The sequence below is a fragment of the Genypterus blacodes genome, unplaced genomic scaffold (assembly GCF_046128005.1).
Source record: "Genypterus blacodes isolate CSIRO-AG114 ecotype Tasmania unplaced genomic scaffold, CSIRO-AGI_Gbla_v1 ptg000058l_1, whole genome shotgun sequence".
In the NCBI taxonomy this organism is placed as follows: domain Eukaryota; kingdom Metazoa; phylum Chordata; class Actinopteri; order Ophidiiformes; family Ophidiidae; genus Genypterus; species Genypterus blacodes.
Window position 1 is genome coordinate 4,213,550 of NW_027466870.1, and position 27,691 is coordinate 4,241,240.

The 27,691-nt window shown below is 50.0% G+C and overlaps 2 protein-coding genes across 3 annotated transcripts in view; one reads left to right on the top strand and one right to left on the bottom strand.

The window, feature by feature from the left end:
• The window catches only part of tle2b (TLE family member 2, transcriptional corepressor b), a 58,349-nt gene extending 49,493 nt beyond the window's left edge, over positions 1 to 8,856 (top strand). For both annotated transcript variants that reach the window (XM_076153380.1, XM_076153381.1), the window contains exons 11-20: positions 414 to 581; positions 679 to 829; positions 1,049 to 1,218; positions 2,241 to 2,317; positions 3,555 to 3,804; positions 4,120 to 4,367; positions 4,827 to 4,974; positions 5,365 to 5,515; positions 5,749 to 5,825; positions 7,431 to 8,856. In XM_076153380.1, the coding sequence (XP_076009495.1) occupies positions 414 to 581; positions 679 to 829; positions 1,049 to 1,218; positions 2,241 to 2,317; positions 3,555 to 3,804; positions 4,120 to 4,367; positions 4,827 to 4,974; positions 5,365 to 5,515; positions 5,749 to 5,825; positions 7,431 to 7,538 (1,548 nt within the window). In that variant the 3' untranslated portion in view covers positions 7,539 to 8,856. The remainder of the gene's footprint in view (positions 1 to 413; positions 582 to 678; positions 830 to 1,048; positions 1,219 to 2,240; positions 2,318 to 3,554; positions 3,805 to 4,119; positions 4,368 to 4,826; positions 4,975 to 5,364; positions 5,516 to 5,748; positions 5,826 to 7,430) is intronic.
• Positions 8,857 to 13,137: 4,281 nt separating this feature from the next.
• Positions 13,138 to 27,691, bottom strand: part of tle2a (TLE family member 2, transcriptional corepressor a) — a 32,758-nt gene continuing 18,204 nt past the window's right edge. Inside the window, exons 3-20 of the mRNA XM_076153487.1 lie at positions 26,859 to 26,922; positions 24,230 to 24,274; positions 21,724 to 21,786; positions 21,362 to 21,403; positions 20,598 to 20,808; positions 20,317 to 20,333; positions 19,584 to 19,679; positions 19,000 to 19,044; positions 18,403 to 18,564; positions 18,180 to 18,303; positions 17,287 to 17,489; positions 16,901 to 16,980; positions 16,063 to 16,312; positions 15,493 to 15,740; positions 15,228 to 15,375; positions 14,884 to 15,034; positions 14,567 to 14,643; positions 13,138 to 14,342 (exon numbers count right to left, since the gene is read on the bottom strand). Of these exons, the coding sequence (XP_076009602.1) occupies positions 14,235 to 14,342; positions 14,567 to 14,643; positions 14,884 to 15,034; positions 15,228 to 15,375; positions 15,493 to 15,740; positions 16,063 to 16,312; positions 16,901 to 16,980; positions 17,287 to 17,489; positions 18,180 to 18,303; positions 18,403 to 18,564; positions 19,000 to 19,044; positions 19,584 to 19,679; positions 20,317 to 20,333; positions 20,598 to 20,808; positions 21,362 to 21,403; positions 21,724 to 21,786; positions 24,230 to 24,274; positions 26,859 to 26,922 (2,134 nt within the window). The 3' untranslated portion in view covers positions 13,138 to 14,234. The remainder of the gene's footprint in view (positions 14,343 to 14,566; positions 14,644 to 14,883; positions 15,035 to 15,227; positions 15,376 to 15,492; positions 15,741 to 16,062; positions 16,313 to 16,900; positions 16,981 to 17,286; positions 17,490 to 18,179; positions 18,304 to 18,402; positions 18,565 to 18,999; positions 19,045 to 19,583; positions 19,680 to 20,316; positions 20,334 to 20,597; positions 20,809 to 21,361; positions 21,404 to 21,723; positions 21,787 to 24,229; positions 24,275 to 26,858; positions 26,923 to 27,691) is intronic.

Sequence of the window (27,691 nt, forward strand, 5' to 3'; positions counted from 1 at the left end):
GCTGAACACAGAAAGCTCAGACTGGAGTGATGAAAGCAGCCTGGAACACTAACACACACACACACACACACACACACATACACACACACACACACACACACACTGTCTCCAGGCCCACACACACCAGCATGACAGTGACTCTCTGCAGCCGCTCCTCTTCCTCCTAATGCTACATGCCACCACTCTGAGTCCCTTTATAAGTCAGCGGTTACACGTCCTTTACAAACCATCAGACTGTGCCGAGCTCACCAAAGGCTTTAACGCTGTAGTAAAGCTGCTTGTCACAAAACATGTCAGTGAAATAAAAAGAACATTCTGGATCAATTCAGAGAGAAGGTTCACCGCTGCTGATCTACTTTGCTGCTCTAGGAACAACTTTCATTTATGTATTCATGTTTCCCCGCATCATTCAGGAGCCTAACTCCCCCTCCGGCAGCCCTCCTCACTCTCCCCATGGAAACGGGTTAGACCGGGCCCCCGCCCTAAGGAAAGAGCTCCCGGGCTCCTCGGGCACAGGAGAGGCCCCCTCCACACCAAACCCACGCAGCCCCACACCGGGGAAGGGCAAAGACCCTGCACAGGTCAGATCAGCACCCGACAGACAAGACAACTTCCTGTTTACTTTCCTTGTTTGCGCAATTGTCTGTGCAGTCTGTTTCAACTCAAACCTCTGTGCAGATGGACAAGTCTCAGTCTCCTCTGTCCAAGTCTGGCACCCCATCACCGTCCCACCGTGAGGCTCTGACCCCTGGAGCCCCCGGAGCTCCTGGTCCCAGCACCTCCTGCCTTCGCCTGGTCAGCAAAGCAGCGACGGCTGCAGACCCACTTGGTGAGATTCCTCTGGCTCTGATCTCAGCTCAGTTAATACTCAGGACACTCAAGCCCAATCTGCAGCATCAGGATGAACTGTTGTCTGGTCTGCAGGGAAGACTGTTGTAGTACCAGTGAAGTAGTTCCTCCTTTCCCCCTGTGACCGTGTGTGTATTATTTGTCGTCCCTCTTCCTCCCTCCCACCCCCCTCTCCCCCTCATCCCTCCCTCTTCCCCAGCTCTCCGCAGTCCCATGTCTGTGCCCCCCGGTTCATACCCGGCTCATTTTGGGGTGGTGTCCCACGCAGGGCTGAACGGGGAGCTGGCCAGTCCAGGAGGTTTCGGGGGGGCGCTGACTCTCTCCCCCCAGATGAGCGCGGCAGCCAGCGCTTATTCCCGCAGCCCCATGGTGAGTGACGCCTGAGAGACGCCTGAGAGACGCCCGAGTGACGCTCCTGTTTGGTTCTGTACAAGTTATACATTTAGTCGGATACAAATATGTTCAGAAAATGTTTCCCCCATGAAAACCTCTTGTATTTCTCAAAGATCGCTCTCCTAGAATAAATTCCCAGTTCCTTCTCACATCAGTTCACAGCTTGCATGATGTCGTCCCATAATGTGAGCTCGCTGAGAGAAGGAGGCGTAGATGTGAATGCAGGAAATCTTAGCACCTGAAGAAAATCCATTTTTTTAAGACCGACATCGGAGCATAAAACACTTCTATTTGTGACCCTGGAGCATAGAGAACATGCAGTGATTCTCTCCAGAATGATACAAATATAACAGAGTCACTGACCCAGTTTATGCAGAAATTACCTGAAAATCTGATCTTTTTTTGTACAGCTGCTTCTGTAGGTTTATACTGAAATGGTGCAGTTTAGGCTCTTTAGCTGCTAACTTTTAGCCTTTCATCAATGTTTTCCTGCATTTGTTTACATATTTGAGGATTTGCTTATCAGTCACAGTGGGATCCTCAACATGTTCCCACTATGGAGCTTCTGTGTACAGATCACACACATATCCAAGGCTGTGATTGGTCAAACACGTGACACTGAACCTCATACTCCTTCCATAGCGGTTCCAGCTACATGACCTCAGTATTTGTACGATTTGTAGGTTCCTCCCACTTCTTCTTCCTTAGACTTCCCGACTGTCCGCCTTGTTTTTTAAGTTTACTGGGGAAAAAATGAGGCAGCAGAAATACACAAGCTGCTGATTGAACGTGTGAGTCTCCTGTCAGCACTTTGCTCACATGTGGTGGTGCAGAGAACCTCACATGTCCTGTAGCTCCCACTGCGCTCACTCACGCTACATGGACAAGTCTGCATTAGCTTCTGCTCATCCCGCTCTTTACATCTGTATAAAACGTTCATCTGAAAACACTTGTCCCTCTGAAGTGCTCAGTCCTGTCTCCACTGTTGTCCCCACCAGGTGGCGTATGACTCCCGCTCTCACCTGAGGGCCCCCGGTCTGTCCTCCTCAATGCCCGGTTCATCTGGTGGCAAACCGTGAGTGTGAAGTTCCCTCTTCCTCTGCGCCGTACTCCAGCCTCCTGATATAAACAAACATGAGGCGTGTCGCTCCAGCGCGCCTGCAGCCAGCGAGCAGATCCAATATGGAAATGTGTTGTTTTGGAGGGAAGCTAACATTCATTTCTTGATCAGTTTGTTGGAGTCGTTCTCCCGTCTGAAGCCCAGGAAGTATTCATTCCTCCTGTAGATCCCATCTGGGTCGCTGTGGGGTTCCTGTTAATGTGCCTACACAGCTGCCAGCCCAGCACAGTGCTGTGTGCTCCATTTTGTTTTATTTAGTGGATAAATATTCAAAAAGGCTTTTACTCTGACCATTAATGTTAACATTAGCATGGGGAGCTGCAGTGGGAATCAAACCTTGAGTCGCAGCATATTCCCGTCATGCTCTGTGCTCCAGACGCTCACACACTCTCTTAATTATTCATTTTGTTTCCTGCTAATCGCCTTAAAAGAGAAACATGAGGAAATCGTGCAGATGATGACACATCTGCCCTCAGAAAGGAGTTCAGCAGAGATCTCAGACTCATTTGGGGCTGGGATCGGATGAAAACAACAAAAGGGAATCAATGCCTTCTCCTCCATGTTTACCCGCTTTGTTTACCGACCCAGACCTGAATCCCTGAACCCAGGAGATCAAGCAGGACTCCAGGTCCGGACCGCACCGGGGGCCCGGGTCGCTCCAGCAGCGGTGTTGACTGAAACATTGTGTTGTTGTTGTCGTTTGTTGCGGCGTAGCTTCATTCTCGCAGCGCTAATTTGAAATCATAAAATAGCCCTGGCTCCCAACTGCTGCAGTATTGATCGGCCATTAGCGATGGCACAGCGACTCTGCCCTGTAATACAATCTGCCATTATGCATTCCCGCCTACAGCTATTGTGGGCCAAGTAATTACCAGAACTCGGACAAATATTACGACAGTTCCAAAGCCATTATGGTTTTGTCAGTCCTCAAAGTGTGTGTAGACCGAATGTGTGTGTGTGTGCGCGGTGTGATACAGTATGTGTGTGTGTGTTTACCTGTAGCTATCACTCGGCGGGTCAATGATTCATTCTGTCCCTCCCTGCTGTCCTCCAGCTCCGTCCTGCAGCTGCTTACGATTGCCGACTTCTTCCACCTTATTTTATGTGAAGCTATAGCTCTTCATCTCTCACAGGGATTCGTTTCTCCTCTCTCTCCCTCTCTCTCTCTCCCTCCCTCTCTCTCTCTCTCCAGTGCCTACTCCTTCCACGTGAGCGCCGACGGTCAGATGCAGCCCGTGCCGTTCCCTCCGGACGCCCTGCTGGGCCCGGGCATCCCGCGACACGCCCGTCAGATCCACACGCTGAGCCACGGCGAGGTGGTGTGCGCCGTCACCATCAGCACCTCCACGCGTCACGTCTACACCGGGGGGAAGGGCTGCGTCAAGGTGTGGGACATCAGCCAGCCCGGCAGCAAGAGTCCCATGGCCCAGCTGGACTGTCTGGTGAGAGGCAGGGGGGGACGGATGATGGAGGGAGGGTCGGGTTTGACTGGACTGGACTGGATCCAGAGATTAACCCGTTAAATGTTGGTACTGGTCAGCCTGATGGTGACGCTGTGATGACCTTGTTTCTCTCTGGTTGGACTTTATTTTATATTTGGTTTCATCGTCCTTTGTCCTTCATTTGAGTCCCCTTGATCTGACCCATAATGCTCTTCTGTCTGATCCAGTTTATGTCTTATGTCCTGTCTAACCTCTGATGACAGTGAAGGTGTCTCTCCGCTCTCACAGAGTGAATTATCTTCTCTGTCCGTTCAGAACAGGGACAACTACATCCGCTCCTGTAAGATCCTCCCCGACGGACGGACCTTGATCGTCGGCGGGGAGGCCAGCACACTGTCCATCTGGGATTTAGCCACGCCCACTCCCCGCATCAAGGCTGAGCTGACCTCGTCGGCCCCCGCCTGCTACGCTCTGGCCATCTCCCCCGACAACAAGGTCTGCTTCTCCTGCTGCAGCGACGGCAACATCGTGGTCTGGGACCTTCACAACCAGACCCTGGTCAGGTAGGAAGAGAGGGAGGAGACGGCAACTCTGAGCAGGCTCAGGTTGGGAGGAGGGAAGGGAGCGGAGGGAGGGAAGGGAGAGGAAAATGAAAGATGAACGTTGTGGGAAGGAAATGATGGCAGCACAAAAGAGTCATTGTAGTCTGGGACTTGTACAGTCAGCATCATGGAGAGACAGAGGGAGGAGGGCGGAAGATTGCAGTCAGGACCTGCGAAACAACAGTCTGGCAAGGTGGGAGGAGGAGAACGAGGACGGGAGGGAGAACAGGAGAGAAGGCTGCAGCTCAGGGCGGACAGGAACGGATCAGGAGAGGGTGAGGAGGGTGTTAGGGGGTGAAGTTTAATGGGAACGGTGTAGACGTGGTGAAGGAGGACAGGTGTGTGTGTGTGTGTGTCAGTGTGTGTTCATCTCTGAGGCTTTCCCCTGTCTCCTCCTCCTCCTCCTCCTCCTCCCTGCAGGCAGTTCCAGGGCCACACAGACGGAGCGAGCTGCATCGACATCTCCAACGACGGCACCAAGCTGTGGACGGGAGGACTGGACAACACGGTCCGCTGCTGGGACCTCAGAGAGGGACGGCAGCTCCAGCAACACGACTTCACCTCACAGGTACACACACACACACACACACGCTGTCCCAAAAAACCTATAGAGTCGATCATTGTTGTCAGATAAGTTTCGATTTGCCGTGTAATGACTTTTCTCTCTCACTTGTCGCCTCTCTTCTTCCACTCTCTCTCTCTCTCTCTCTCTCTCTCTCATTCTATATTTATGACATCATTTCCTTCTCTTTCACCTACCTCGTCTTTTCCACTAACTGTCCTTCTTTCCTTACTCTCTCTTTCATCCATCATATCCCACCTTCTCTTTCTCATGGTTTCCTTCCTTCTTCTGGCTCCTGCTTTTCTCCCTAAAACATTTTCTCCTCTGCCTCCATTTACCTTCTCATTCCCCCTCTCCTCCTCCCTCTCTTCCTCCCTCCCTCCTCCTCCTCCTCAGATCTTCTCCCTGGGCTACTGTCCGACAGGTGAGTGGCTGGCCGTGGGTATGGAGAGCAGCAACGTGGAAGTCCTGCACGTCTCCAAACCAGACAAGTACCAGCTGCACCTCCATGAGAGCTGTGTTCTCTCTCTCAAGTTTGCCTACTGTGGTACGCACACGCACACACACACACACACACACACACACACACACACACACACGTGTTTACATCCAGTCTGGACTGTCTCCAGCTTTCTATCTGCCACTTAGACACTCTTGTCATTGCACTCTACACTATCTCTATGCATTATGTATATTGTTGCACCTCTATGCCTTTGTCAAACCTGAAGTGTTGTGTGTGTGTGTGTGTGTGTGTGTGTGTGTGTGTGTTTGCTATTTCAGGCAAGTGGTTTGTGAGCACAGGGAAAGACAATCTGTTGAATGCATGGAGGACACCGTATGGAGCCAGTATATTCCAGGTAAGAGTGTGTGTGTGTGTGTGTGTGTGTGTGTGTGTGTGTGAGTCATCCCTCTGTCAGTGTGGATGTTCATGTTGTTGAGGTGATCTCTGCTTCCTCTCCCTAAACTATCCACGTATCCAAACACACTTTGAGTGCTAAGGAGGGGGAGGGGACTAGCTGAGGTTTATCATGGAATGCAGACATACACACACACACACATAGTACAAGTGCACACACACACAACAGATGTAATACTTTCATCCTGCTAAATCTTTCCTTACGAGGAAATATTTAAAAGTGAACATGCAGGGAGGAAACTGAGCGAGTTCATCTGGATGAGAATGAAAGGTACAGCAAGGTGTGTGTGTGTGTGTCCGTGTGTCTGTGTGTGTGTGTGTGTGTGTCCTGTCTCTCTCTCTCTCCTTGCCTCACCTTTTCTGAGCTCCATCTCCTCCCATCTGTCTTCTGTTCTCTCTCCCCGTCTCTCTGTGTTTACTGCCGTCCTTCCTTCCTTCCTTCCTTCCTCTCCTCCCCCCTGCTGAGACATTCTCATCCTCCTCCCCAAATCTTTCTCTTCCTCCACTGCTCACTTCTTTTTCCCTGGACCCTTCATCCTGCATATCCTTTCTACTTATTCCTCTCTAGTGTTTTCTCCCTCTCTCTCTCTCTCTCTCTCTCTTGGCCGCTCTGTTGCGTCCTCTCCTCCTTTCTCCTGTTCTATTTCTCCTGATCCCTCATGTCTTTCTCATTTTTTATCTCTGCTCCATTGAAACTCGTCTTCTAAGCCTTCCCTTTTCTTTCCATCAAATTCCACTCGTCCTCTGGCTTGTCATTGCATCCCTCCCTCCTGAACGCCCCGTGCACCCCCACCCCCTCCTCCCTCCTCCCTCCCTCCCACGCCCCCCACCTGCTGTCTTGGTATATAGAGCGAGGGATCCTGTGTGAAATAGCCTCTCACCAGTGGCTTGTTGATCGACAGCTCTGTTGTGTGAGGCTGGAGTTCAGAGAGGAGGAGGAGGAGGAGGAGGGAGAGCAAGAGTGAGAGTGAAAGAGAGAGAGAGAGCAAAAGGCGATGGAGGAGGAAGAAAGGAGGAAAGATAAATGATGATGGAGCAGAGGGAGGGAGGCGGTGGAGGCGTGGGTGGGGGGGGGGCAGAGGAAGCTTAGATGATCTAAAGCCAGGTGCCCAGGTCCAGGTCGAAGGCACGGAGGAGAGGGAGGGAGGGAGGGAGAGGAGGGAGAGAGAGAGGACTGAGCAGGGTTTTTTTTTCAGGTTTCTGCTGTTGGTGGTGTTTAAACGTGCAGATAATGTGTGTGTGTGTGTGTGTGTGTGTGTGTGTGTGTGTGTGTGTGTGTTTGTGTGTGAGAGACAGAGAGAGAGAGAGAGAGACAAATGAGTCAGCGTCATGAAGCTGTTATCTGTTTGGAAATAATTGCACTGTTTTGAAATGCAAATATGCCTCCAACAATTTAGTTTGAAGTGATGAGTCATATCTTTACTAACGCCTCTCTTTGTGTTCCTCTTTGTCTCTTTGTCTCTTTGTCTTCATCACGTCTCTCTCTCTCTCTCTCTCTCTCTCTCTCTCCCTCTCTCTCTCTCTCTCTCTCTCTCTCTCTCTCTAGTCTAAGGAGTCCTCGTCTGTGCTGAGCTGTGACGTTTCCCCCGACGACAAGTACATAGTGACGGGCTCTGGGGACAAGAAGGCCACAGTGTATGAAGTGGTCTACTGAGGGCCGGGACGAGACGGGGGAGGAGGAGGGGGGGCCGGGGAGGAACAGGATGGAGATTTGGGTTCTGTGAGGGGGGGGGCGGGGTTTTGTATTGGCTCTGCGTTGCCCTGCCAACCACTCCCACCCAGTCCTCTTAACATCGGCAACAGCAGCATCTTCATCTCAGCTTTGCTTTCCTTCTAAAGAACTGAGTCCTCCTGACCCTTTACTCCCCATGCAGCACCCCTACCCCCCCTCTACTGTGATATAAGCTACTGTGGAAGCTCCCCCCCCCCCCCCCCCCTCCTCCTCCTGCCTTCCACTTTTAGCCAAAGGATGAGGCATGAGAGGAGAGAGAGAGAGAAAGAGAGAGAGAGAGCGGCAGAAAGGAAAGGCAGTGAGATAAGAAGGACAAAGGGAAGGGCAGTGGAGCATAAAGATAAAGACGGGAAGAGAAAGAGAACGACCAAACAGGAAGGAAGAGAAATGAACGGGAGGATGAGGAGGAGGGAGAGGGGGGAGTGAGGGGGGGGTGGTGGGGGGGGCAGGGTAATTAGGGCTGTTTCCTGATTAAGAGCTCAGTGGAAGGGAGGCCCCCAGAGGAGGCGTAGAGCGGCACTGTGGGAGCGCCAGCCAGGAGCACTGATACCACACAATCGATTCATTAGCCAGACAGTGGAAGCCTTAATGAGGCTGACGCCGCAACTCGCTCTCCCCAGCGAGAGGTGTCAGGAGCTGGGGAAGAGGACGCTGTGGGGCGGGGTGGAGGTGGAGGAGGAGGAGGGGGCCGCCTGCGTCACATACACACACACACACCATGACATGAAACATACACCCGCATACACACAATTTGGATACAATCCTGGAAGTGATCATGCGCTGAAAGACATGAACACACATCTCACACACACACACACACACACACAGAGCGCTCAATTAGACATTCATGGCGGCGCTCCCGTCTCATAGCTTAATATCTGTTTTATTTTGGTCCTGACAAAGGCGGCGACTAATGAGCAAGCGAAGTCGATGGGAATCTCCCCAAGCCCAGAAGACACAAACACACAAACACACAACATCGGCCCGAGCTGTTCCTCTCCTCTAACTCCTCCGGATTGTTCTCCTGACACCAGGCGCCACACTCGCTCTCATTAAAGCCACTGTCAGCCAGACCAAGTAGCAAAGCACGACGTCACTGCACAGGGGGGAAAAAAGAGAGAGGGAGAGAGGAGGAGGAGGAGGAGGAGGAGAGAGAGGAGAGAGATTACCACAACCAGATTACGCAATCGACCTAATCCAAGTCAAACTTTATGCAACCAGATGAGGTTCCACATCACGATCTCCAATACAACCTGCTGACAAAGTGATCAGGCTGAATCGATTGATCAATATTAATACTTAAAAACACCTTAAACCCCCCCAGATCTCCCTTCTCCCCTCCATTTTGGCGTCCGTCAGTCAGGCAGCTGTATATCAGAGCTTCTGCACACACACACACACACACACACACGTGTAAACTTCAAACAGGCACATGTCCAGCTTCTTTCTTTTACTCATTTATTTCAGTATTTTTTATGAAACAGTGATTACTCGTCTTACGTAATATGTTTATGTATCGCGGGGGGCGGGGCGGGAGGGGGCACTGTTGTTGTCCAAACGGGGGGGGGGGGGCGGGCGGGGTGCAAACACACACACATATACACACACACATTCAAGGGGAACACAGGTGGGAAAAAATGTTTTTGTTTCTGTTCTTTCGTTTCTTTTCTTTCTTTTTTTTTTTATCACTTTTTGTTTATTCAGTGTACTTGTATCCTTGGTGATGGTAAACAGGCGGAGGGGCCGGAGTCTCTCTCTCTCCTCAGCGCTCTGTGACGTCAGCAGGCCTGTGCGGAAGGAAAAGTAGACCCTCCATTTCGGGACGGAAGTTCTCCTGTTTGTTTGTTGTTTTGTTTCCATGTGGTAGTAATCGTACTTTTAGTCTATTTTAGTCCTCACGGTGTAACGACGCAACTCCATAACTTCTGTTCCGTCCCGTCTGTGGCTCACACACAGATTTAGCCGTGGAAGAAGTCCCACTTTAAAGCCGTCTCACTCGCCGCAACATTAATCTGATAAGAGTGGAAAACGTTTCCTAGCGGCTCCGACGCAAGAGGGATATTATGATTACATTACGCATATTTAGTACACTTATTAACAAGCATTTGCAAAGATTGGTTCGTGTTTGTCACTAATTACTTCATTTACGGGGCCTCCTACAATGGCTATCACTGTAACTGAGGAGAGAGTCCTCGGCGCGCGGCAGCCACTGGCGGTCGGAGCTACACGACGTCGTCACACACAAGCTTAGTATTCTTCTCTGAATGATGCTGTATAATGGCTATGCATTTGGTGGTATAGCGTGAATATTCGGGACGTTGTAAGCGATATCCTTCTTTCACTGTTAGTATCCGTCTCCCTGCCTGTGCTTTCTCTGTTCCAACAAGTCAAGACTTTTCTGTTCTACGAAGTTCATCCGTTCTCTTCTGAAAAGCCAAGGATCTTTTTTTAATGCACTGTCTTCCCTCCTGACGGGTTTCCCCAATGTGCTGTACATGAAATACTATGTGTGGAAAATAAAATAAACTTGTGTTCATCCTTTCAGGCGTCTGCTGTGTTCGTCTGTTCTGTGTTTTGAACGCTAAATTAATATGTTGCTGTATTCTCACTAATTGCCATTCAACACGAAGAGCTGCAACAGTGCGAGTCCACCTTTCAATGACGTAGCTACTGCTGATACACTGCAACAATATGGCATTTTTACCAGAACAAATATGAAAACACCCCAAAGAGGACATGTTTAATAGAAATAATGAATGAATGAAAACTTTAGCTCATTTTGCCTCATGCACGCATCTCTAAGTGCAGCACGAGAATGACAACGGGGTGAAACTGTCACTGTTGAAAAATCAATACATAAACATATAGGATGTTAAATGGTGCGGTTTCTGGCAATCCTCACCTCAACAGGGTAGCCATGTTTATACATAACATTAGGCTCAGTTTGATATAAAACACAAGTTTACACAATATATATAATAGGGGGTCCCTGCTCCATCTCTGAGTCAGTTTGGGGGTCCTTGGCCTGAAAAACGTTGAAGACCCTTGGCTTACAGCAATGTATCCTCATACCATCAAATAAAGACCAAGTCACACTTTTCACAGAGCATTCCACTCTGTGCAATGTCACACAGACAATTAGCTAGTTAAATCAAACAACGAAGAACATTAAAGTAAGCCTTGACCACACAACCTTGTGGTCACCAACTAATGGCTCTACTCTCTGAGCCAGAGAGGAATGAATTTCATCTATGTTTTCCTTGGTCCTCATTCTCGTTGGCCTACAGGTGGCAACTTCTCACTTGATGTGTGAATGCCACCAATATAGAAACTTACTACTACTACTACTACTACTACTACTACTACTACTACTACTTCTTCTTCTTCTTCTTCTTCTTCTTCTTCTTCTTCTTCCCTTCCCTGTTTTCCAAACACTGTAATAAAGTGGTTATGAAATAGAATTCCACAACCAGCTCTACAATTTCAAACGCAGCATCTACAGGACACACGGATCATATTCTGTATGTTTGGGGCAAATAAAATTTCCCAAAATGACTTTGTACATGTGTAACCATGGACCAAATCTCTGTAAAAAGCCCATAACTTGGAAAGGAAAGTGCTAGAGCTGTAGAATTTCAAACACATCATCTAGATGGCATTAGGATACATTGCTGTTGGGGAAATCACACCAAATGTATTGAAGTGATGGTAGTAGTGATCTGAATCTAACCCTTACACTTAGTCTTTAAATCACACTTTTATTCATTAATTTGCAAAACATTATCAGTACAGACGTATCTGACGTATAATGTGACTGTGCTGTAGCCGCTCCTCGCATTATTCCGTGTTGAAGTTTATTTGACTTCCACATTTCCCTAAACCTAATCTCCACAGTAAGGACATTGACTGAAGTCCAAAAGGCTGAACAGCTGTCTTACATCCCGATGTCAACAAAAAAGAGTGAAGCCCCAAAAGCTTTTATAAGGTCCAAACATTACAACTAGGGAAAAGGAAGCAGGTCTAGCATCACATCATGGTTACGCAGCGATGTCCAGTAGTCTCCAGTGAGAGCAACAGTTGGTGTGCGTTGTAATGCCGTCGCTCTTGTAGTCCTCTCCTTGTTAACTTGTGTAGTCTTCTTGTGATTGTGGGTCCTGAGGGAGGCTCACACGTGCCGTCATTCGTTGCGATCCTAAGAACGTTCCTCAGAGCGACATCTTCCACACTCAAAAAAAAAAACTGCGTTAATTTACAATAAAATAATCGTCTGCGTAATCAATGAACAGCCCTATTTAATTTACTACGTTTTTTTATTATTATTCGGACGGGAACGCTGCAATGATAGGGAACAACAGAGTGACCGCGGTCTGGAGTTGTAATTACAGGAGGAGCTAGTTGCTATGGCTTTCTCATGGGACTTCAAATTTGAGGCCCTTTCCTTCCTAACTACTGGCTTCATTTGCTCTCTTGTTCTCTCTCACAAGCACACACACACATTTAATGGATGTTAGATCTGAAATGTATATCTGAAGATCTGAAATATGTTGTTACCTTATCTGAAATACATCACATATAACGTTATATTATCTGAAATGCCAATATTGGATGTTGCCTTTAGACCCACCATTCACATTAGTCTCTCTCTCTCTCTCTCTGAATATGTTTATGTATTTTTGCTCTTATTTTCCCCTCCAACTAGCTGCGGCCCCCACTTTGTAGACCTGTGGAGCCATGATGTCCACTAATTCATGAAGTAACTGCATAATGCTGAACGACAGTTGATTGGAGGAATCCGTTAGTTTTTCCACCAGACAGAAGATCAAACTTTATTCTCCGTTTTGTCTCTCACACAGCCAAAGCGTTGGACAACATCTCCCTCTGGGTCATTATGGCTGGAATAAACCCAAACACAAACTGTAGAGCAACTTGGTCTCTGCACGCTGCAGGCAGACGACACAGGAACCAGACCGCGGCTGCATTATATACTGGGAACTCACAAGTCACAGCGAGGCGATGAATCAGAAACTTGTTCACGCTGTGGGTTTGAATCCCAAGACGCGTTCAGGCTCCAGCCACGCATCTCTAAGAGCAGCAGCGGGGTGAAATCGTCACTGTTGAAAAATCAATACATAAACATATAGGATGTTGATTGGTGCGGTTTCTGGCAAGCCTCACCTCAAAGTGACAATGACGTCATTATCTCAGTTTGATGCTCGGGTTTTCACAGCAGCTGCTACCTCACACTCCTCTTTCACCTAAACATTGAAGCTTTTCAGCAGTAAACCCTTCTCTGCTCATTAGAGGCTTCACCAAACCTTCACCTTCCTTTCTTTTCAAACCTGGTGACCTTAAGGAGTCTGAGGTTGAGCTGCCGGTTGTTGTCGAGTTTTGACACTTGCCCACTCCTTTTGCCTCCTTTCCTCTCACCTCACCGCCAGTCACACACACGTGAGCGGCGCAGATGTCTCAGAAAAGCATTCCCGCCGCTCCAGACTGCCTCGTCGAAACAAATCACATCTCATTTGCCTTTGGAGAACTTTATTTACATGTCCATATATAGCAAGGTCAAGGTTCATGATGCAGCTGTGAAAATACCTGTCTGCCTATGTGCCCTAAACAAATACAATAGAAAAACACATTGAATGTTAAGGATGGAGATATAGTAGTAGTAGCCGCCTCCCTGAAATGTGATCTGACATCTGTTTTATGTCTGTGGGTTTGTGGTCCAGGGTTCTGAGCTCTGTTTCCACAAAACATCTCCAGAAGAAGTCCATCTTTGTTCTTTAGTGAGGAGGAAATGGAACAAAGGCAAACACTTGAGAGGAGAGCAGGTCCTGGTTGTGTAGTGTGTGTCTGTGTGTGTGTGTGTGTGTGTTGTGGGGATGATACAATCATGTTGCCGTTGAAACCGAAACCAGGCTGGACCCCGACAGCACAACCGTCCCACCGTCTGTCACGGCTCCGCTGCCCCGAGGAGCAACCGGGCCTGACCGGGCCGAGCTGAGCCGGGCCGGAGCTTCACACAGCACAGAACAGAACCTGGACCTGAAGCTTTCCATCCGAGTCCTCCTCAGGCCTCACAGAACCCCCCTCGCTCTTCATCGGCGTGCTGCGTCTCTTCCTCTTCCGCTCATCTGTCGCTGGATGAGGTCCAGCTGTTCGCCAAAAATTCAAAGGCTAAAAAAATATTTTTTTTTTTGCTAATTTCTTGTTCACTACAGAGGTTTTATTTTGTAAAAAAGGAAAAAAAGAACAAAAACAAAAGGTTCTTTGGAGGAATCCCACAATTTGCGCAGCTAAAGACTAACCAGCATTCTCAGAGCATTAAAACGTTCAAAGTTTGCTTTTTTTTCAGAGATTTGACTTTTTGCCCCTTGCTTTTCTCTCTCCCTCTCTTTCTCCCTCTCCCTCTCTCTCTCTTTCTCTCTCTCTCACTGACTTCTCTCATTTCTTTCACAAACGTAAACAAAACAAAGTACGAGTGAGTGTCTCTTGTTTCCATGCCACCGATGCTCTGTACAGTCATTGGTGCAGGAGGGAGCCTTGGCTCCGCCCCCCTGGTCATTAGTTTCTTCTCTCAGCCCGTCAGACTTCTTCCTCTTCTTCTTCCTCTTCTCTTCAGTAGATGACCTCGTACACTGTGGCCTTCTTGTCCCCGGAGCCGGTCACTATGAACTGGTCGTCGGGCGAGATGTCACAGCTGAGGACTGATGAAGACTCCTTGGACTGAAGACAAAGAGAGGAAGAGTCATGAGCCACAGACAGAAACCACAGCAGCTGAGACTGAAGGCAGAATAGAAATGTGAGTAAGCTAAAAGGAAACATCCAGAGGATAACAGAGGGAAATATTGTTAATGTTAGAGAAAGTCTGAAGTTAAGAGGATGAGGTCGTCTGCAGCTCTGTGACGGCTGCAGGAGGAAGAGGAGCAAAGACAGGGATGATGGCCGACCTGGAATATGCTGGATCCATAAGGCGTCCGCCACGCGTTCAGGAGGTTATCTTTGCCGGTGCTGACGAACCATTTACCTACGTGACAAAAGGCAAACACACACACACACCCATCAGGAGATAAAGCCTCAGGGGGGAGAAATATGAGAGGAGAGTGGGAAAGGTGAAGACGAAGAAACTTTCTTGAATAATGAGAGAAGCAGAGATTTGTTCAGCCTGCCTGTGATTAAATATCCTCAGGGAATATGATGTAACCCAGCCGCCAATTTAGTCTGTCTGTGTGTGTGTGTGTGTGTGTGTGTGTGTGTGTGTGCGTACCACAGTAGGCAAACTTGAGAGAGAGAACGCAGCTCTCATGGAGGTGCAGCTGGTACTTGTCTGGTTTGGAGACGTGCAGGACTTCCACGTTGCTGCTCTCCATACCCACGGCCAGCCACTCGCCTGTCGGACAGTAGCCCAGGGAGAAGATCTGAGGAGGAGGAGGAGGAGAAGGGAGGAAGAGAGGGAGTTGTTACTATACACTTCCTGAATTATGTCTGATCAAGAAGAGAAAGTTCAGAGACTCACAGTTTGATGAAAGTCTCACTCTTCACTGATCTGCACAATGTAGCCCCTCTGATTTAAGTGTGTGTGTGTGTGTGTGTGTGTGTGTGTGTGTGTACCTGTGAGGTGAAGTCGTGTTGCTGGAGCTGCCGTCCCTCTCTGAGGTCCCAGCAGCGGACCGTGTTGTCCAGTCCTCCCGTCCACAGCTTGGTGCCGTCGTTGGAGATGTCGATGCAGCTCGCTCCGTCTGTGTGGCCCTGGAACTGCCTGCAGGGAGGAGGAGGAGGAGGAGGAGGAGACAGGGGAGAGCCTCAGAGATGAACACACACTGACACACACACACACACCCCTCTACCTGCCCACCAGTGGTCCCTCTCTTCCTACCTGACCAGGGTCTGGTTGTGAAGGTCCCAGACCACGATGTTGCCGTCGCTGCAGCAGGAGAAGCAGACCTTGTTGTCGGGGGAGATGGCCAGAGCGTAGCAGGCGGGGGCCGACGAGGTCAGCTCAGCCTTGATGCGTGGGGTGGGCGTGGCTAAATCCCAGATGGACAGTGTGCTGGCCTCCCCGCCCACGATCAAGGTCCGTCCGTCCGACAGCAGCTTGCAGGAGCGGATGTAGTTGTCCCTGTTCTGAACGGACGCAGTAAAACAGGACGTTTGCACATCTCGTAAAGATCGCCGCCTATTTCTACATGCTGATATACGTTCATTGGACCGTAAACAACCCGAGGGGATAAACCATCTGTACAGTTTAAAGTTGAGCTTGCTACTTCAGCATTATCACCGGCGTAAATAAAGACGCTGCAGGATTTGGCCTTGGGGCGGAAAACGTGCAGGTAATCCATCATGAGAAGAGTTAAGATGAGAAACAAAAGGATCACTTAGGGTGCAAAATGAAACAATGGAACACAACTTTAAGTCATGGGTTCACACACACACACACACGTCTCACCAGACAGTCCAGCTGGGCCATGGGACTCTTGCTGCCGGGCTGGCTGATGTCCCACACCTTGACGCAGCCCTTCCCCCCGGTGTAGACGTGACGCGTGGAGGTGCTGATGGTGACGGCGCACACCACCTCGCCGTGGCTCAGCGTGTGGATCTGACGGGCGTGTCGCGGGATGCCCGGGCCCAGCAGGGCGTCCGGAGGGAACGGCACGGGCTGCATCTGACCGTCGGCGCTCACGTGGAAGGAGTAGGCACTGGAGAGAGAGAGAGGGAGGGAGAGAGAGAGAGAGAGAGAGAGAGGAAAGAGAGAGAGAGAGAGGGAGAGAGGGGAGAGAGGGAGACGGTGATTAAAAGCTGCGATCAAACACACAGATTAGATTTTATTGATTTAATCTTTGCAGACTTTTTCAGATATTGAATGTGGGGGAGCAACAACAACACAAGGACTCGCCGGTGAGAATGAAGAGGAAACAACAAAGTGACAGAAAATGGTCACAGGTTCTTCATCTTTTACAAACGGAGGAGAAAGTTTCTTGTTTTCGAATGTAGAGCTTCTTAAACTCTGTGCTTCATGGGTAAAGGTTTCCTTAGAGCAGATGAAGAGATTGGAGTCTAACTCTAATCTATATGTAACAGATTTCTGTCGGTCATTCAGAGGAGGAAGACTTCCATCAGTTAGACACTGGCATTATTTCCCTCTCCCTCTCTCCCTGTGTGTGTGTGTGTGTGTGTGTGTGTGTGTGTGTGTGTGTGCTGTAAAGTCAGAGCTGAGACCTGATCACCATGTGGGCGTGTGAGTGAAGCTAACAGCAAACAGGTGAGGGAGGAAACCAGGGACTCACGGCTTTCCTGAGGCGGCTGACTGCAGGCTGGCAGGGAGCCCGGGGACCCTCATGTGTGGGTGAGGAGACTCGTAGCCCACCTGGAAGAGAGGGAGACACCTTACAGCACTACGCTTCACACTGAGACAATACACTCATAAGTACAGGAGGAGTAACACAGTGACACATCAGAGTGAGATGAGATCAGAGCCCAGAGACTCCAAGAGCCAAGGTCATCCACGCTGAAGGAGAAATGTGAAACACAGCTCCTCATCACTCTCCTCCTCCTCTTCCTCCACAGGCGGCCACTTTTCCCAGCACTTGGATGGGAATGCTGGGAAAATGGAAGGCTTTCATACACCGGAGAGACTGGAAAGACAAAGTGTCTGCAGGGACGTCCATCTCACCACAGGGGAGCGTCCGTAGCCCGCGGCAGCCGCCGCCGCCACTGCAGCTGCTGCTGCAGATCCGTTCATCTGTGGGGAGACCAGGTGGAGGCCGGCGCCGTAGCCTGCCGCTCCGGCCAGCTCGCCGTTCACTCCTGGAGGCAGACCAAAGGCCCCGGGGGGGTACGCACCCTGAACCGCCAGGGGGTTCCTAAGGCCCAGAGCTAGGAGAGGAAACAGAGGAGAGGACACAGGAGAGGAAACAGGGGAGAGGAAACAGAGGGGTGGAAGAGAAGAGGTTAATATTTCTACTGCAATATTTAAGTGGACACAATCTTTCCAAGATTTTAAAATCAAAAACAACAATCATGTCACACAACATCACTACATGTCAGCAAAGACACACACACACACATACACACGTTATAGCCTGACAGCCTGTGAACAGCTCAGACACCAGGCAGGACTCTGCAGCACTGGATCACTACTGACCCCTGCTGGCCAGCACATCATCCTGCAGTGACATGAGTGTGTGTGAGCGTGAGTCAGTGTGTGTGTGTGTCCCATGTATCCACTAAATGTGCTTTGAGCTGAATCCACGTATGCAGGGCTAATGTGTGTGTGAGCAGGACAGAGGGAACAGGTGATGTGAGGAGGAGGAGGAGGAAGAGGGATGACGAGCAGCAGGCTCATTATAAAGCAGCTCAGCCTCGCCTCGTCTCATCTCTCCATTTAAAAATTGAGGCACGCCAAACATTCTCACCCACAGCTGCTGATTAAGGCCGGGCGGTGGAGGACACCCATACCAACTACTGACACACACACTGAGGACACACACACTGCTCTGTGTGTGTGTGTGTGTGTGTGTGTGTGTGTGTGTGTGTGTGTCTGTGACCTTGTGGGGACGCCCTTACCAAGAGGGTCCACTCCAGGCTTGCCGGGCACCGGGCGGAACTGTGGGGGCCCACTGGGTCCAGGGGTGCTGGACTCAGACATGGGGGTGCCTGGTTTCATTCCTGGAGTACTGGACTTCTCCCTCTGGAACACAGAAGGAAAGGAAATACGTTTACAACAAAGAGGAAAACACTATAATAACGCTAACCCTGTGTGTGTGTTGGCGTAGGTGTGTGTGTGTACCTGTGGCGGCTCCTTGCCACGGGATGGGGAGGTGGCGCTGCTGGAGGAGGCGAGGGAGGTGGGACTGGCCTGTGGGGGGCCGTCTTTACGGGAGGGGGGCATTTTGTCCAGGCCGTTCTCCCTGGACGAGTAGGACTGGACGCTGCGTGGGGACGAAGGGTCCTGGAGTCAGAGGACAGAAAGATTTAGGGGACAGGACAGCAGAGGACAGGAAGCACGAGGTCACCGAGCAAAGAGGACACTTCACATCCTGGCTACAGAGGTAAACACACACCTTCATCAACCGCATGCAGGCTGAATCCTGACGCTCAATTCACTGGCGCACACCCTTACACACACCCTTACACACCCACCCCCACCCACACACACACACATTTACATGCTGTGCTGCTTCGTTCTCCCTGGTCTGTTGCAGATGCGGTGACCTGCTCTTAAAGCGTGCGTGCATGCATATTTGATGTTTACGTATGTTTGGAGACGAGGGGGTTGTTATTATTATTTTTATTATTGCCCCGGTCCTTCCGGGTGTGTTTACATCATGTATGCAGATGAGAGCAGCGGAGTGAGGCCAGCAGAGGCCGGCGGCAAACTACTAACCTCATCCACCACCAAATTATCATCACTCTTATCTGCGTCGCTGCCCTGAGAGAGAGAGAGAGAGAGAGAGAGAGAGAGAGAGAGAGAGAGAGAGAGAGAGAGAGAGAGAGAGAGAGAGAGAGAGAGAGAGATTAGATATGCTGCTGCACTGATGTATGTAGATTACATGTAGAAATATACAACACACTAACACATAAGCTCAAACGCAGACAGAGGTGTGTGTCTGCGTCCTTATGTGTGTGTGATTCCTGTGTCGTGAGGTGAAATCAGCGGCCGGCTTCTGAGTCAAATCGTCAACCGGCGGTCTAAACTCAGACCTCATCAGGATTAACTGAGCCCATACACACAGCTCATCGTACTGAACCAGCAGTGACAAAATGACAGCGGAATGAAGCCTAAATAAAGCGACAACGCTGCCAGTTTGATGTAAAACAGGCAGCAGACGAGCTTCTGAGGGGCGGCGGCTCTGTGACGTCATAGCAACGATGCTCTGACTCAACGTACAGATAATAAATACACATATAAAACAGCAAATGTGGGTGGAAACCAAAGTTGGGCGTGTTGTGTTATGAAGACGTCCTTACATAGTCCGTCATGAACTCCTTGTCGTCGGCTTTCCTCTTCTTGCCGTTGCTAAGGTAATCTGCCGAGCGACCCTTATCCCCGTTGGACAGAGAGCTCTGTAGGAGAGAGAGAGAGAGAGAGAGAGAGAGAGCAGAGGGGAGGAGGTGATTGAATCGGGGGGAAAAGAGAGCAAGAGAGTGAGGCAAAGTGCAAAGAGGAGGAGGTGTGTGTGTGAGTGTGTGAGTGTGTGTGTGAGGGCAGAGAGGAGGGTGGAGGGTGATAATGAGGTGTGAGGGACTGCATAAATCATGTCAGGCTCATAAGCTGCAGAGATGAATGTGAGGGAATATCAGCACACATTGATCGGCTGACTCACTGCAGGAGTGAGAGAGAAAGAGAGAGAGAGAGAGAAGGAGAGAAGGAGAGAGAGACAGAGACAGAGAGGGAGATGGAGAGAGAGAAAGGCGCCAGCAGGACGGACAGTGGACGCCTCTCAGTCTGCCTCGCCATCATTAGATTTGATTTTTTAATTATCGTTAACTATTTTAAACCGTGTCTTCATTTTGGCTGCAGCGCTTTGTGATCAGATCTCAGGGTTGCATGTGTGTGGGTGTGTGTGTGTGTGTGAGTGTACATCTTCTACAAACACTTTCAAAACCAGATTAATCTTTACAAACTGTCTGATATCTGAATTCTTATGGTTCAGAGGCCAAACTGAAGCTGTTAGAGGAAGAAAATGTCTCTTTTACTTACCGGTCCTGCTTCTCTGTCTGTGTGTGTTCCAGGTCACCAGAGAGGGAATGCAGATCCAGCGTACAAACACAAACACACACACAAACACACACACACACACACACACACACACACACACACACACACACACACACACAGACAGAGCAAATGCAAATTAGGGTGAGCACACACACATTATCTCCCGTAACACATCATTATATCTGATGAAGCTGGATGTTGTTCTTGGTGCCCATCACACTAAACTCTGCCCGTTTCGTTACCCATCAGCCCCGGCTCCGTACCTCTGTGGTGCTCCGCGGCAGCTGCGGCAGCGGCGACGGCCTCCAGGTGAGCCCGCTCGTCCTTGGCCGCCAGCTGGGCCCCGAGAGCGCCGGAGAGAGCCAGCAGGCCGGACCCTCCGCCCAGGGCCAGGCCGGGGTGGGCCAGCCCCGGGTGGGGGCCCATGGGGAGCCCTTGGGCGTGCTGGGAGAGGTGCTGGGCCTGGAGTTGCTGCTGCAAGGGGACGAAGAGGAGGAGAGACTGGAATGACTTACAGGCAGTGGAGGGAGCGGCTCGGGCGGAGGGGGTCGACGGGAGCAAAGGAGGGAATGAGGAGACTAAAGGCTGGGAGGCTCAGGTCCAGGGAGGGAAACCCAGAGGGGAGCAGGGGCTGATGGGAAATCACCATGAGGAGGTGTCTTTGTCGTACTGCAACACTCTTAAATCTGAGAGGAAGGTTTTCTGCCTTCTTTTCTTAATGGTAATAAACTTGAAATGCAAATGGACATGAAAACCCTGGGAATGTTTAAAGTGAGAAAACAACAGAAACATGATTTGAGGTTTCAGCTCCGCTCTGTCCGTTATCTCAACCTGCCAGTGCGACGAGGTCATTTCAACCCGTTTCCAGATTCTTGGGGTGAATGTGAGCGCGCGTTTTAGCGTGGCTCCATAAAGGGGGAAGAGAAGAAGGAGAAATAAATATTTGGGAGGCTTTGGTATACACGGTATGCAGGAGAGGGGGGAGCCCACGTACCCCTATCGACGCATTTAACTCCCCCATGGTCACCTGTTTGGCGCGCTCCATGGCCTGGACCACTTGCTGCTGGTGCTGTGGAGGAACACACACAGGGCGGTGAGACACGTGAACCCAAATGAATATTTATTATACATGTTAAATAGTGTGAAAATGAATTTATAATATATGGATTCATGCAAGCGTGGAGGAGAAATCAATGAGCTTTGATGTGGCGTCCATCTGCAGCCCGACATGTGTGTCAACTGATTTATTGGTTATTCTGAGCATGCGTGTGTGTGTGTGTGTGCATTCTGTGTGGGCTGCTGTCAGACTGGAAGGAGGGGGGCTACTGTGCGCGCGTGTGTGTGTGTGTGTGTGTGTGTGTGTGTGTGCGTGTGTGTCGTCTGTCCCACCTCCTGTGACAGGAATGGGATGAGCTGAGCACAGATCACGTTCAGCCGCTTGGCAATCTCCGTCTGAAAGACAGAAAAAAGAGGGATACTGTCACTTTGAAGAGAAAACACACACACACACACACACACACACACAAACACACACACAAACACGCAGCCAAGAAAGGGCATGAATGAAAAGAAAACACACTTTAAAAAGTTACACACACACACACACACACACACACACACACACACACACACACACACACACACACACACACACACACACACACACACACACACACACACACACACACACACACACACACACACACACACACACACACACACACACACACACACACACACACACACACACACACTGCATGGCTCTGACCTCCTTCTCCCAGGGCCGGTGTGGTAAATATTTCAGCTGCTTACATCTGGTCCATGCAAATGGAAACTCTGCCAGGGAGCTTGGCTAAAATATTCATGGACAGCATCTGCTGTGGCCACAGCCAGCCCACACAGAGCGTGTGTGTGTGTGTGTGTGTGTGTGTGTGTGTGTGTGTGTCTGAGAGGAGAGGAGAGGGAGAAAGTAGTGATGCAAGATTCACCATGTTTCTCTTTCTTTGTGCATGCTTCTCCACACTGTGTGCTCTCTCTCCTTTCTCCTCTCTCTCCTCTCCCTCTGTTTGCATGCATTTCTGGCCGTGTGTGTGTGTGTGTGTGTGTGTGTGTGTGTGTGTGTGTGTGTGTGTGTGTTTGCATTGTGCATACTTGAGTGTGTGTGAGTTTCCTGCTGGGGGTCAGTGATTCCTGCTGTTTGTGTGTGTGTGTGTGTCTGTTCTGCTCTGCTACACAGCCAGCTCTTCCTCCCTCTCCCCTCATCACCTCTCCGTCCATCCCTCTCCCCAGTAACGTCCATTCCTCCTTCCACTTCCGTACACATTCCATTCCCAGAATTACACACACACACACTCACACACAAACATGTTGAGCAGTAGGCTCAACAAGGCCGTTAGTCCCACTAATGATATGCATGCAGAGATCATGACAACATCATTATGGCCGCGGGCTGTTCGTCTTGTTGACAGCTAGCCTCTGCTGAGTGTGTGTGTGTGTGTGTGTGTGTGTGTGTGTGCACAAAAAAACATGCGTGAGACTGCATGTGCGTGTTTGAACACGTATACACACACACAAAACAGGCGCGCACACACACACACAGGCGCACACACATTCACACACTCCCTACCCCTTTTCTCTCTCTTAAGTGATTTATTGATGCTGGACTGAACTTCCACCCCCTCCTTTTTCTCACTCTCCTCTCTCTCATACACTCGCTCTCGCTCTCTCATCCCTCCCCTCCCTCAACTCTCAATTTTTCAGCCAGGCAGCATGCTTCCCCGCCCCCCCCCTTCCCCTCCCTCCTTCCATCCTCTGAATCCATCACCCCCACCCCAAGGGAGACACAATGATTTCTTGTTAGAGAACTCCAACTACTAAATGACATCTTCAGGAGAGAGAGAGCGAGAGAGAGCGGGAGAGAGAGGGGGGAAAGAACATGAGCAATTGAGAGAAAGAATAAAGAGGGGGAGGACAAAATGGGAGAGGGGAAATGAAAAGAGGAGGCGGAGGGCAGATTGGGTTGAGGAAATGACAGCCAATGAAGGAAAGGATGCAGGAAAGAGGGAGAGGAGGAGGAGAGAGAGAAAGTACGAGACAGAAGGAGGGCGGGGGAGGGAAATCAAGATAGGGGTGGGGGGGTGTTGGAAGGGAGGGTTGGCGACGGCGTGTCAGAAGTGAAGCGATTGAGATGGTGAAACGAATGGAGAGAGAGAGAGAGAGAGAGAGAAAGAGAGAGAGAGCAACAGAAAGAGTGTGAGAGAGAATAGACGCCAGCAAGGCAGTGACCTGATTTCAAGTGAAATTCAGCATGGACTGTGTGGCTGTAAGGAGACAGGGGTGGAGAGGGGCGTACAAACCGAGAGAGAGAGAGGGAGACAGACAGAGACAGAGAGAGAGAAAGCAGAAAGACGGCAATCGCCAGACAGAAATTGAGACAGACAGGGACGGTGAAGAAAAGGAGAATGTAGAGAGGCATTAAAAAAGACAAAGTTAGAGAGAGTGATGGACGGAGATGGAGAGAGAGAGGGAGAGAGGGATAGGGGACAGAAAGACAGCGAGCGGGGAAGGAAGGAGAGAGGGATGAATAGATGGAGGGACAGGGGAGGAGAGAGAGAACAGGGAAGACAGTAATAGACGGGGATTTATGAGGGGTGAGAGGGGAGAAAGGCTCGACCAGAGGCTCAGGAAGGGCAAAGAATTCTCATCCATCTGTCTAGCAGAGAGAAATGAATTCTGTTTGTGGATCCTATTAACGCCTCCACAGCATAATGCAGCTCTGTGGGGGGAGGGAAGGGAGAGAGAGAGGGGGGGAGAGAGAGAGAGAGAGAGAGAGAGAGAGAGAGAGAGAGAGAGAGAGAGAGAGAGAGAGAGAGAGAGAGAGAGAACGACACCTCACCTGTTTGTGCATTTCAATGTTAAGGCCATAGGACATCTCATAATACTGTAAGACAGGAGGACAGAAAGACATCAGTCAGTACATGATGATTACACACACACACACACTGAAATACTTCACACGTTTATTGATACTATTTTAATATCAGAGCACATTTGCTATACACATGCTTGCAGATTTCATGACATGAGTGTGTGAATGTGTTTGTGTGAAGCGACCCGTGACTTTCTTATCCTCACTGATGAAGGACGAGGTGACGTTACTTTACAGTCTCTGCTTTACACACATACATCTCAGCAGTGAGGAGCCCTGGCTGCTCTGTAAACACCGCACTACTTCACATCTCTGCGGTTGTGTCCATGCTGATTGGCCTGTATGTCCCTAAAAGCACAGCGCCACAGATTTCACCTCCACTTTCTTCCACTAAAATGACCCTGAGGTGCATTTGGGAGTCGGGGAAAATTGCGGCGGGGAGAAAGTGAGGGATTATTGCAATAATCATGTCTAATGCTGCAATTTGACCCTGGCTTTTATGAGGGAGGAGAGAGGGATGTCGGCGGGAGCCAGGTGAGCGTCTCCTCCGCTCGCCGTCTCAGAGGCAACGAGCAGGCGCTCTTAAGTCAGACGCCTCGGAAAGTGACGGGCTGACATTTGCTGCTCGCCGCCACTGCCCGGTTTGTGTGGAGTGGAGATTGGCAGTTGGGCAGTCGGAGCCGCCTGGCAGGAAGGAAGAGGAGATGGCAGGGGTCTCTCTCTCTCTCTCTCTCTCTCTCTCTCTCTCTCTAGACATCTTCTCTGGCAGGAGGCTCATATGTGTGCGTGTGCGTGTGTGTGTCTCCAGTGTGCAACTGTGTAGGCGTGTGTATCCATGCGCTTTGTGTGCATGTTTCTTAGAGAATGTGTGTGTGTTCCTCCTTATGTTTGTGTGTGTGTGTGTGTGTGTGTGTGTGTGTGTGTGTGTGTGTGTGTGCGCTCCTTTTCTGTGTGCCTCCATAAAAGACGCCTTTCCTGGCAGCTGGCAGCTCTGCTTGGCAGTGAGTGTGCCAAGTTTTGCCTGTTGCTTAGCAACATCCAAACTCCCCCAAATCATGGGCCAGGAAAGGAGACCTGGTTTGTGCTTTGGTGCCAGCTAGCGCCCCACCACCCCGCCCCCTAACTTCAATCCCCCATAAGTCCCTGCTGCGTGCCAAAAACCGCCACACTGGGCACCGGTCAGTCCACACACACACACGGTCAGCTGGGTTTAGTGTAGCACTGATCACAGGTAATTCAGGAGCCGGAGGGGTTCTGACCCCAGACGTTGAGGCTAAGCGCCTCTTTAGGATAAAGAGCTAATCAACAGTTATGTTTTACATTCATGTGTTCACACTGGGCGATCAAAATGAGGCCCGAGCAGAGCAGCAGAGCGGCTACACCGATCCTGCTGCTGGTGACATTTGGAAGCAGCACCGAGTGAACGGACGCCAGCACAAAGTGGAACTCAAACCAGCAACCCTCCTGTCACACCCTCACATCTGTCCCTGAAACTCCTCCTACAATCAAACTGCTGCTTACACGCCTCTGATCCTCCACAGTCCTGATGGCCATTAAAGTTAAAAATGCAGCTGAGCCACAAACGTGCAAAGAATCAATGAGTCGCCACTGCATTTATATACATGAGCTGTGTGTGTGTGTGTCTGTGTGTGTGTGTGGGGGGGGGGCGACAGGCTCCAATTAAGACGTTTACATGCCTTCATAAATCCATTTACAAACATTCTTCGATTGGTGCCGACACATTAACGTGCGTTTGTGTGCGTTTGTGAGTGTGTGTGTGTGTGTGTGTGTGTGTGTGTGTGTGTGTGTGTGTGTGTGTGTGTGTGTGTGTGACATTTGAAAAAGGAGACATGTTGCTTTAATTGCAGTATAATCCAGGTTTGAAATGTAAACGTGCCGACTGATAAACAAAACCTGGTGGCTCGGAGGAAGAGTGGGAGGAAGATGGACGCCACTCTGCCAGGGTTTATGTAAACATGCAGGGCTGTACTAGAGAACCACACAGCACAGATACACACACATACATGTACATACAGACATCCTTTAGCTTGCATATAAATTGGAATAAGTTCCATCTTCGCCAATTTGTACATCAAACATAACTGCACCTCAAACACACACACACACACACACACACACACACACACATCTTAGACTGTGCGATTGTGTGCGACCTTGAACTTACGGTCCACTTGTGCTCGAGCGGTACTTTAATAGAAACACACACGTACACACACACACACACACGCCAACATGCATCAACAGAGCCGCTCTGTCGCACATGAAGAAGAGGAGACACAAAAATGCTTGCAAACATAAGCACAAGATTGCACAGCGAATGTAAGTGCTGTTTATTCTGCAGTCCTATAATGTGTGTGTGTGTGTGTGTGTGTGTGTGTGTGTGTGTGTGTGTGTGTGTGTGTGTGTGTATGGTCGTGTGTGTGGTCTTGCATGTGGTTTTCAGTGGGTGTTGTTTGGCAGCTGTTAGCAGATGAAAGGGATTCAGCGGTCTTGGCAACGCACTTGTTGTGAGTGGAGAGGCATGGACTGTCTGGCTTTGTGTGTGTGTGTGTGCGTTTGTGTGTGTGTGTCTCACCATAACGTAGTGTCTCTGGATCTCAGTCTTTTCTGTTGCCAGCTTCTCACATTCCATCTTTAAACTGCCAAAGTGCAAAAGAGAAGAGAGGGGGAAAATGCATGTTAGGTTTTGGTTTGTATCGTATTCTAAATAAAAATACCCATCGCAATTAGCAACATGGCAACAAATTACCCCCCTTCTCACTCTCACTGCCTCTCTCTCTCTCACACACACACACACAGGCACATACACTGGGTGTGTGTGTGAGACTGGGGTGCTGACAGCCCATTATCACCTCGGAGCAGAGCAGAAATAGACAAACTCCCGCTCCGAGCCTGAAACGCAGCCAAGACTGCAGGCAGGCAGGCAGCATCCAAGGTGTCTCTGCCTGGACAATTTTCAATCCTCCTCCTTCTCCTCTTCCTCCTCTTCTTACCCCTGCCTTTCTCCCGTTACCGAGCCCCTCCACTTGCATTCTAACACCCCCCCTGCGCGCGGCTCTGAGAGTTCTGTCTTAACTCGTCCAGGCCTCTGGTTAAATGGGTCAAAAGCGTCGATACTCTCCCGTGTCGTCTATTGTTAGCAACTCTGCCCTCTTCCTCTTCAACAATCCCTCCTCTCTTCCACCTGTGCTGCGGCGATGACACAGCCTCAGTCTCTAATTCTCACACACACACACACACACACACACACACACACACACACACACACACACACACACACACACACACACACACACACACACACACACACACACACACACACACACACACACACACACACACACACACACCGTTTCTTTCTTTCTCCCTTCTCCAGTGGTGTAAATTACTTCAAATCTTTACGTTTAC